At 41.6% G+C, this 10,277-nt stretch overlaps 1 protein-coding gene across 1 annotated transcript; it reads right to left on the bottom strand.

Annotated features, from left to right (window-relative positions):
- Nucleotides 1-3,190: 3,190 nt before the first annotated feature.
- On the bottom strand, nucleotides 3,191-6,168 carry LOC113507378. Its single transcript, XM_026890237.1, has 3 exons — nucleotides 4,775-6,168; nucleotides 3,434-4,660; nucleotides 3,191-3,209 (listed from the first exon to the last, which is right to left on the bottom strand). The coding sequence occupies exons 1-3, from the start codon at nucleotides 6,166-6,168 to the stop codon at nucleotides 3,191-3,193; spliced, it is 2,640 nt and encodes an 879-aa protein (XP_026746038.1).
- Nucleotides 6,169-10,277: the final 4,109 nt, after the last annotated feature.

Raw genomic sequence — 10,277 nt, 5'->3', positions numbered from 1 at the left:
TCTTGGCCAAGTGCGGGGGGAATCTGGGAGCGCTCAATAAGGAGCCTGAAGCAACATTTAAAAAGAGTAATAGGTGATCAAGCCTTGACCTTCGAAGAATACAGTACTATACTCTCTCAAATTGAAGCGAGCCTTAATTCAAGGCCATTGTGTCCTTTATCTGAAGATATTGAAGATATCGATTTTCTCACGCCAGCACATTTTTTAACAAGCCGCGCTGGTCTAACTATTATTGAAACGCCACAGGATGCAAGAACACGATGGTATTTATCACAGAAAATATTTAAGGACATATGGAAGCGTTGGAAAACGGAGTATCTATGCCAATTATCTGTACGAAGCAAGTGGTTTAAAGCACAGAAGAATTTAGAAATAGGAGATATGGTCACAATACATGATGACAACTTCCCGGCTGGAAAATGGCCTGTTGGTCGTGTGGTGGAAGTCCACCCTGGGAGGGACGGAGTTGTTCGAGTAGTAACTTTAAAAACAAAAAATGGGTATATAAAGCGTCCTATATTAAAGCTATCTATTTTACCTATAGCAAAAGAAGAAGCAAGTAAGCAAAAGCAACAGAAAAGCAAAACAGTAAAACAGCAAAGCATTGAAGCAGAATCGGGATTAGACAAGAGCGAAGATAAACCGTCAAATACTTGTCCCAGAATCTTTAGCATAGCACTAGCATTACTATTTTTCATGACCATATTAACACCCACTGAAGCGTCTTACAAATTTACATCTTTTGAAAACAATCAGTCATTGTATTTTGATCCTCTGGGTCAAATGCATCTTATCCGCGATGAGTGGAAAATCGTGACTTACTACAATATGTCTCCATACTGGCAGGGAGACAAAGCTATAACAATGTTTACAAATTATCTCGAGCAAACCTGCGGGAAAATACAAGAGCAGAGTCATTGTCAAATCATCATTTTACAAATACAACATGAGTACAACGAACTACATTATTACAACCAGCTGTTGCTAGATCAGCATTTTAGAGCGCGCTCGCGAACCCGACGCGGGCTTATCAATGCTGTAGGTTCTATAGCAAACACATTGTTCGGAGTACTCGATCAGGATTTCGCGGAAAAATACAAGCGTGACATTGACCTCGTGCGTAGTAATATAGATCATCTAAGTCAGTTATATAAGAATCAAACATCAGTAATAGAAGCGGAGTATAATATTTTGAAGAGAACAGAAGATACTATTGAAAAGCAACACAAGATGATAAACAAGCATTTGAATTATCTAGATAGCGTCACCAATACATTGCAGAAAGAAATTGATGTGATGTCTATTCAGCAAGAATTTACTTTAGCAGCGGTAGCTACGATCAGTATGATTCAAAGCTTAAAGCGAATGCAAGATTCTTTTCTTGATACCTTGACTGACATATATCGTGGTCAGATCAATTTGCATCTTTTGCCACCGAAACAGTTACGTGAAGAACTACAAATTGTGTCGGGTCAAATCTCAAAAGAATTATCTCTGCCAATCGATGACATCCAGCTTAATCTTCCCAAGATCTACAAACTATTGAAAATCAAAGCAAGGATGAGTAAGGAGTATTTCATATTCGAGATTACCTTACCACTAATCAGCAGAGATACATTCCAGCTATATCATGTAATTGCTGTACCTGTTCAAATTAATAAAAGCATGATCAGTGTCAAGCCAGCATCAGACTACGTCGCGATCAACCTTAGAAGAGATTCTTACCTATCAGCGAGCATTAGCGATCTTCAAGGTTGTGAATATCAAGACGAATCTTACCTTTGTCGTTTGCAGGGACCTATCAAGAACCTCGATCACGATGAAAGATTCTGTGAAACAGAGAAACCTTCGAGCTGTAGACTGACCAAATCTAGCTGTCAAAACAAATGGGTTCAGCTACACGATTTTTCTACCTATTTGTATTTCTGTTGCGATGTAAACTCTTTGAGAGTTATATGCGACGATGTAATAGAATCACATCAAGTCAGCAAGGCCGGACTTATTTACCTTAGTAAGCAATGCATTGTAAAAGGTCGGGATGTTACACTTTATTCTTACCAGCAATTAGAGAATACGCTTACACTTCAACCAAATATACTCGTAGGAAAGCTAACGCCTATACATCATTTGGTCAAAGATATTTCGCTCCCTATCCAAAATCTTGATGAAGCTAACTTTGAAAAGGTACAGATGAATGAGTCTCTAAAGCATCTCGGTGAACAAATTAAGTCTATGAAAGAATCAGCTCAGCAGACAGAGATCCTGACGACACATGATATACATCATTATGCTTTGTCGTATGGGTTATTAGCAGCAGCCATCGCAGTGTTCCTGTGGTTCCTGAGGAGGCGAGGACGACGAGCCCTTAGCTCGCCCGAACAACAGCGTGACGAGAGTGTACCTACCAGTGTGAGTGTGTGCATAAACCAATCTGACCAGAACCAAAGCTCTAGTGTAAGTGCGCGAGATCTACCCCAACCCGAGATGGGGTCAAGTGTGAGTGATAGTGTTCGCGGACATAGCTTTACCAAACGGTGGTCTAGCATACGTTTAAAAAAGCGAGACATATCGACGTCTCCTATCGCGAAAAGACAATCGGTATTTACTATTGAAGACTCAACCGTTTGAGCATATAGTTTTTAGTCGCTAGCTTGTAAGATTTTATTGTTCTTTCACCTTGTGAATCACTTACCATCCAGCATTGTTTTAACCTTCATTAGCATTTAGTTCATCACACTCACGTAACTTCCTTTCTTTGTACTAGCTAATCTCATCTCTCCCCCTTGGGAGTATGTTCAATGCAATACGATTGAACACGTTTTGCTGACCCAGCAATCGAATACTGTCGCACTAAGTGCGCAGCGATAGCCAGTGCAGTTTCGGACAGCAAACCGGGCGCATTCGTAGCATATCATTAGCCATCTAGCTCATTTAGCGTAGCGTTTAATATAGCATTCTATCAATAAATCTCTCAAAGATATTCCAGCGTTTAATTCAATCGTAGCTAGTCATACCACTTAGGTCGCGACCCCCACATGTAAGAAGTGGAAGGCCAGCGCTTATTGCCCCGACTCAGTGACGTGCCACGGTGGAAGAATATGAAACCAATGGTTTCATTCCCACTAAAATATTGGCTGATGAATTTGATACGTCAGTTTGAACTGTTTGCCGTGCACTCCATGCTAAAGGTTTACATCACCGGATACCAGCTAAAAAACCGTTTTGACACAACGGCACACGAGAATATTTAGATTTTAACTAGGATACAACTATACACCGTGATTTTTTAGTCGTCTTACAAAAGCAGCCCAGTTCATGTATCCAGTGACTAGAACACGTTCATGATAAAAAAAATGGTATTTATGAGATTTGAATAAATTTAAAATGCAATTTTTATTCAATATTATGATGCAATTTGTAGTTTTTTAGAAACACAGCTCTGTTGCGAGCGCGGTCATCTTCCTTAACTTTGACACGAAGAAACATGTCTTGTATGTGAGCCATGACCGCTACTATGCCTTCTCTAAAGCGCAGTAGCACCCCAAATAGCGACTGCAGCAAGTCAGGTCCTGCTAGCAATGCGTCGTTGAGGCTTCTTCCTTCATACTTGGCTGCTGCGACGAAAACAATTCTTGGCTTCCTCTTGACCGGGTGTACGACGGCGAAGTGAGGTAAGTAGAATGTTTTCCCCTTAGTGGTGGTTACAGGGGCCTTCTCGGCGTAACCATTTTCTATTAATGTCTGGATCTGCTTCTCATAATATTTCTTGACATCTTCTTCACGATCCAGCTTCTTCTCTATGTTGACCAGGCGACGAAACGCTTGATTGTAGTTGTTGGGTAGGGTCTCGCCTTCCTTCTTCCACAAGAGGCCTGCTTTGAATTGACCGCTTGGTAGTCGCTTCGTTGTTTTCTCTAAGGTTTCCAATGCTCTTCTATCGCTGTCGTTCGATGGCAGTCGATTTTGAATCCCCAGAGACTCTAACTGAAAATGTTCCCGGACGACTTCTTCAATGTCTTCACCTTCTGACGTTGCCCTGCCGTAATGCGTAAAGTTGACTACGGCGTTCGATCCGGTTTCACACCCATGTAGCACCCACCCTAAATGTGTGAGTGAGGCTACGGGTTCAGTTGGCTTGCCCTTCTTCAGTTTTCTTGTGACTATGAGTCCCCAATTGTCTTGCCCAATCAACAACTTCGGTCGCTCTGCGTCGTAGAGCAACTGCCTTTCAATTGTCTTCAAGTGTAGGCAATTCTTTACAGTGCTCCTGTTGACCCTTTGTTCAGATAGCTTCAGATCGTCGATGGTTCTAACAGTGATATTCTTCTTATCCCTTCTGTGAACCCCCTTAATCTTCAAGTTGATCTTCTGTGAGCTATCTTTCCTTATGACCTTCCCGCCGACGGTTTCGATTGTAAGTGCTTCGCGACTTCCTGCAGCTCCAATCTTCTCGGCTATCGACGCGTCTAAGAGAGTGACGGTCGACCCTTCGTCCAACAACGCGAGCACACGAACTTGTCCCTTGGGCCCGTAGAGTTGCACCGGAACAATCTTCAAATATGGTCCGTCTTCATCCTTATTGTTGTGGTTTGCCTTGCTTGACTTCTGTACTTCTGGCTTGTCCGAGTGTAAGATAGTGTGATGCCATCTTCGACACTTCCTGCAGACAGGCGCTTTACAGTTGCTTCTTAAGTGCTTGAAGCGAAGACACTTGAAACAAATCTTCGCTTTCTTGATGATGTCCTATTTCTTATCAATCGACGCTTCTTTGAACTTCTTGCACTCTGTTGCAAAATGTTCCTCTTCACAAACGGGACACGACTTCTTAAACTTCTTATCTTGAGACTCTTCTTGTACAGTGTGTACAGGTCTTCTTGAACTCTTCTTATCAGATGGAACTTCAGGTGGGGCAAAGTCCCCACACATGTCGGCTTCAATATCTAGGAATTCTTCAATGAGTAAAAGTTCCTGAATGTCTTCATCTCTCCGACCCCTATGATAGGCGAACCAACGAAACTTCATGGTGGGTGGCATCTTGTCTACAATAGCTTTCAATGTTTCAGGTGAGCTGAGGTACTGAGGTTTCTTCAATGCCTTGATTGTCTCGATGGCGTTCTTGACTCGACTTGCAAACACGCAGATCTCGCCAGGACTTTCGCTCACTTTCGACAAGTTCTTCAGTTTTTCCAACTCAGCTAAAGACAGTGCACCAGGTCTTCCATATCTTGATTCCAATCCCTTGATTACTTCATGGAGCTTCTCAGCGGTAAACAGTAAACTCTGAACTGCTTCTTTCGCTTTCCCCTGTATGGCTCTTCTGAGGCGAGCCAGGTTCTGTGCGGCGCTGAAGGAGGCAGCCGTATCTTCATACGTCCTTCTGAACTCCAACCATTCTTCACAGGCTCCATTGAAGTAAGGAAGTTCAATGTACTTCGGCGCGATGACGTCACGCGAATTCCCGGACAGCTTGCCTATTGCTTCTGCCAGCTTCTGAATGTCGCTCTTCTTATCTTGTGACTCGATCGGCCTCTGTTCCTTGCTTGACCCGGCGCTGGTTTGGATGAACCACTGTTCCACTTCATGAGTTCGCTCGTATATTTCTTCACCAGCTCCGTCTTCATCTTCATCTTCCGACTCAACGGCGACAAGGTCTAGTTGTGCTTGCGCCACTCTTAGTCGTGCTTCCGCCATTTCTTGCTCCCGTAACGCCACAGTCAATCTTGCTTGCGCTTCTGCTCTCTTCCTATGCGAAGAGCGAGCAGACATTGTGTCCCTGTCCCGGGCCGGGTTCCCAGGATCAAGCTGCTGCAGAGTCCCTTCTCTCGACAACGTCTTGATTCCAACGCTTCGATTTGGATTCTGTAGCGTAGTATGACTGCCTTCTTGACGTGCGGGGTTTGAAACTTCAACCTCTTTCGCGGCGGCGTGTGTCAGGGGGGCGGGGCGTACCGCCTCTGCTGACGTTGATTCCCTCCTGGTGGCGTCCTTGGACTGGGGTACGGGGGCCCGGCTTCCTTTCGGACTTGTTGTCGGCGTCTTCTTCGTGAGCGTCGACCTACTTGCGATACTCGTAGCGGCGGAGCTTGCAGTATCGCTCATACCCCAGTCCGACGACGAACTATTTCCTGCAGTCTTAGACTGCGTCGAACCCGATCTTGTAGTTGGCATCTTCGTATTATAACCCAATCCGGCTCGACAAAGGACCAAAAATATTGCCAGCGAGTGGACTGTATTTGTTGGTTGATGGTCCAATGGGCGCGGACCGAGCACTGGCGGGATACAAAGAAGCAGGGGTTCAACGCAGTAAAAGAAATTGTGCAATACTTACGTAGTTCTTTATTCTCCCCAGTATTTCTAGGCTTCCTAGTCTTCATAGTCTTCCAAGGTTCCTTTCCGGATGCTCACTGGATGTGGAATGCCTAACCACCGGGAGGGCCCTCTATTAGTGACTGCCGACCAATCACGGGGGCGCGTATTTGGCGCCAGCCAATCTTGGCGTGCCGCGCTCCCGCGCTGGCCGGCAAGAAACCCTTCCAGAGGCTTATCCCGGTAGTTAGGCGTCCCTTACAAATGTTCTAGACCTTTTCACCCTATTTAACCCTATCCTAATACCTTTATTTACATAAAAATATGTCTTAAAATAAAGATAATTGCAAAAACCCGCACCTTAATCATGACAATAACATGGTGCTGCCCCCTGTGACAGAATCGGTTACTAAAAAGTGAATTTTATGTAGGTACTTTTATAACTAATCTACGTGCGTCGCCACCTACCGAGAGTTAGTTACAACAAATTCTAAATAATTGCGGGTACTTATGAAACAACTCCTGACAATAATCCTTACATCCTTATCCTTATCCTTATCCTTATCCTTATCTTCCTTATCCTTACATATTATAAAACAAAGTCCCCCGCCGCGTCTGTCTGTCTGTCTGTCTGTCTGTTCGCGATAAACTAGAAAAGTACTGAACGGATTTTTATGCGGTTTTCAACAATAGATAGAGCAATTCTTGAGGAAGGTTTTAGTGTATAATAAGTTTAGGTTTTGTGTAAACTGACGATATTACAACGATATTAGTTAAACATGTCGGAAAAAATTAAGCCATTCGAGAGCTTTCATCGAGAACGCTGCCAAAACCTTTTGAGTTACAACAAAACAATGTATGGCGGGTTTGTACCTCTTTAATAGATCTACAAAAAAGTCCGAGGTGGTATATGTCTATCTTCCAAGGATAACCCACAATAACCATTTTTATGTGTTTTCTTAATACAGTAAAATTATGGGTTATTTACGAACCTCTTTTTAACAATACATTATTAATCCTTATCCAAATAAATAAGTTAGATATATTATGCATGTAATATAGAACAAAATTGCCTTTTACACTACGCCAAAAATGTTAATAGGTAATGAGTTATCGTAATATTAAAATCTCCGCGAGAGAAATTAAAAATCGATGAAACGTAGCGAAGATATCGTTGGCATCTATATACTAATTGTACTATATATATACTAATTACTATGTATATACTATGTATGTACTATGTATATACTAATTGTTTGTTTGTTTGAACGCGCTAATCTCAGAAACTACTGGTTCAAATTGAAAAAATATTTTTGTGTTGAATATACCATTAACCGAGGGAGGTTTTAGGCTATATGTATATCATCACGCTGCGACCAATAGGAGCGAAGAAAAAGTCATAACTTATATCTTCTAACCACGCAGACGAAGTCGCGGGTAACAGCTAGTTGTTTCTAAATAAAACCTATTTCTAGGTTTTTCAGGGTTAAATAGTATATGGACAACACTTAGGTAACTAAATCTTAGTTCTTAACCATAGTCTAAGTCCCTAGCACTCAATACAACATCATATAGTCTTAAACATTTGCAAACAAACCTTATTTTAAACCATAAACAATGTTTCAATATATACCTACGTACACCTATAACTGATTGCAAACGTAAACAAACTCATTAACTTTAAGAAACTTGAAACGTTAATCAAACAAAAACTATAACATACTTAATTTAGGTGTACGTAGTTGTCATCGTCGCTAACAAGTTATGAATACCATTTACTTAAGATTGGAAAAAATTTAAAGTCAAAGGATAGATTATCGAGTTTAAGTTTGTTTTTAGATGGCGATAATTTAATTCGAGTTGGTGGTAGAATACGGCAGTCACCCGACTTCGATTATAATAAGAAATACCCAATACTGTTATCAAGTTAAGGTTCTATTGTTTCGGTATGAACATAAACAAGCCTTACATTGTGGGCCGCAGGCACTTCTCTACCGACTACTCGAGAACTGGTCGGCCGGCCGCTGGCAGGCAGAAACTCAGCGCGAAAGGTCTCTTATCAATGTGTTGTTTGTAAACGCGTCAGGGGTAAAACCTTAAGCCCATTGATGGGCAACCTACCTAAAGAACGAATAACTGCTAATTATCCTTTTTATCGTGTAGGAGTTGATTATGCCGGGCCAGTGTTTATACTGAACCGTAAGGGTAGAGGTTCAAAGTTAATCAAATGCTATATATGTTTGTTTATCTGTTTTGTAACGCGTGCAATACATTTGGAACTGGTTAGTGACCCTCTTCAGATGCATATTTACTAGCTCTCAAGCGTTTTATTTCACGTCGTGGGAAACCATTAGAGATATTTTCTGATAATGGTCGCAACTTTGTTGGTCTCCACAATGATTTCGCTCAGTTTTTGTCAAAATGTCATAATGATGTTATTGAATACGCAACTAGTCAAAACATAAAATTCTCTTTTATACCGCCGTACTCTCCGCATTTTGGTGGCTTATGGGAGGCTGGGATCAAATCGTGCAAGTACCACTTACGCCGTGTGGTCGGTAGCGCACATCTTACCTTCGAGGAGTTGACTACGGTCTTAACACAAATTGAGGTTGTTTTGAATTCTCGGCCAATAATGCCATTATCTTCGGATCCTCGAGATAACATTCCCCTCAGCCCGGGCCATTTCCTGATTGGTCGACTACTTACGGCACCGGTCTGTGAGAATGACATAAGAGACGCACCTGTTCATCGTTTGACTCGATACCAGAAAGTGGAGCAGGCAAGGCAGCAGTTCTGGTCACGCTGGTCAAAGGAGTACATCTCGGAGCTGCAGACTAGGTCGAAGTGGAGGGTGAATATGAGTACCCTTAAACCTAACACACTTGTCATAATTAAGGACAACAATCTTCCACCGCTGAAGTGGCAACTGGGTCGGATTTTAAAAACAATCCCTGGCAATGACGGTGTTTCAAGAGTAGCGGATATTCAAACAGCGTCAGGTATTATAAGACGCGCATACACGAAAATCTGCCCCCTTGTGGAAGAAGAAGATGTTGCAAGCTGATGCTTACAAGGCCGCGGGCATGTTCGGGACCTCAGTAGCCGTAGTTCGTCGCGTTATCGGCAGCCAATGAGCATACAGAATAATGACGTGATATAACGCTCTCATTGGCTATTCATTGTTCCTAAGCCCCTCTTGCTCGAAAACGTGTAATATAATTTAAATACATTCACTAATGAGCTTTTGACCTATAAATATTCCATTTTTATTTTACACATCTTCCCTCAATCGCAGTTTAGTAGCTATTCAACCAAAATCTATATGTAGCTAAACCACGCCGCAACATATACTATTTGTATTTTCAATGATTTTTCCATCGTCGATAAATATATAGTTATAATAATAATAATAATTTGTTTATTTGCATCAAACACATATACACATTTAAATACATGGTAGTAGATACAATTTAAATTAAACATACAATAATGTGGCAACACCAGCACCTTTGCTAAGTTGCCCAGACAACTTGTGTTAAAGATGCTGGGCCCGACCCCTTTTTGGAATATCTTATAACCATTAAGGTACACACTTGTAGTTTTATGCTTAAACAACCAGTTCAATTAATGAAGTGTAAAGTGTAAAAAAAAAAAAAAATACAAACTATTTGGAAAAAAAAAACAAATATAAAGTAAATTAAGAATGTATAGTAGTATGTGTGGGGGGGTGTGTGTAGTGATGTGTATGTGTAGTGTTATGTATGTATGGATATGTGTGAGTGTGGGTGTATTAGGTCTGTGTATGTAGGGACGTGTGTGCGTCGTGCATATGTTATTTTATATTAGCAGGTAATGGTAACAAGCAATGAATCAATGATGAAAAGCAGTTTAACGGGAGAGGTTTTGAGTCAACAGTAAGCTTTCAGTGCTTTTATAATTAAGTGTCTGTAGCCAATCATTGATTTTCT

This window comes from Trichoplusia ni, unplaced genomic scaffold (genome assembly GCF_003590095.1).
Source record: "Trichoplusia ni isolate ovarian cell line Hi5 unplaced genomic scaffold, tn1 tig00001872, whole genome shotgun sequence".
Classification (NCBI taxonomy): domain Eukaryota; kingdom Metazoa; phylum Arthropoda; class Insecta; order Lepidoptera; family Noctuidae; genus Trichoplusia; species Trichoplusia ni.
This window is presented reverse-complemented; position numbering and strand designations above follow the sequence as displayed.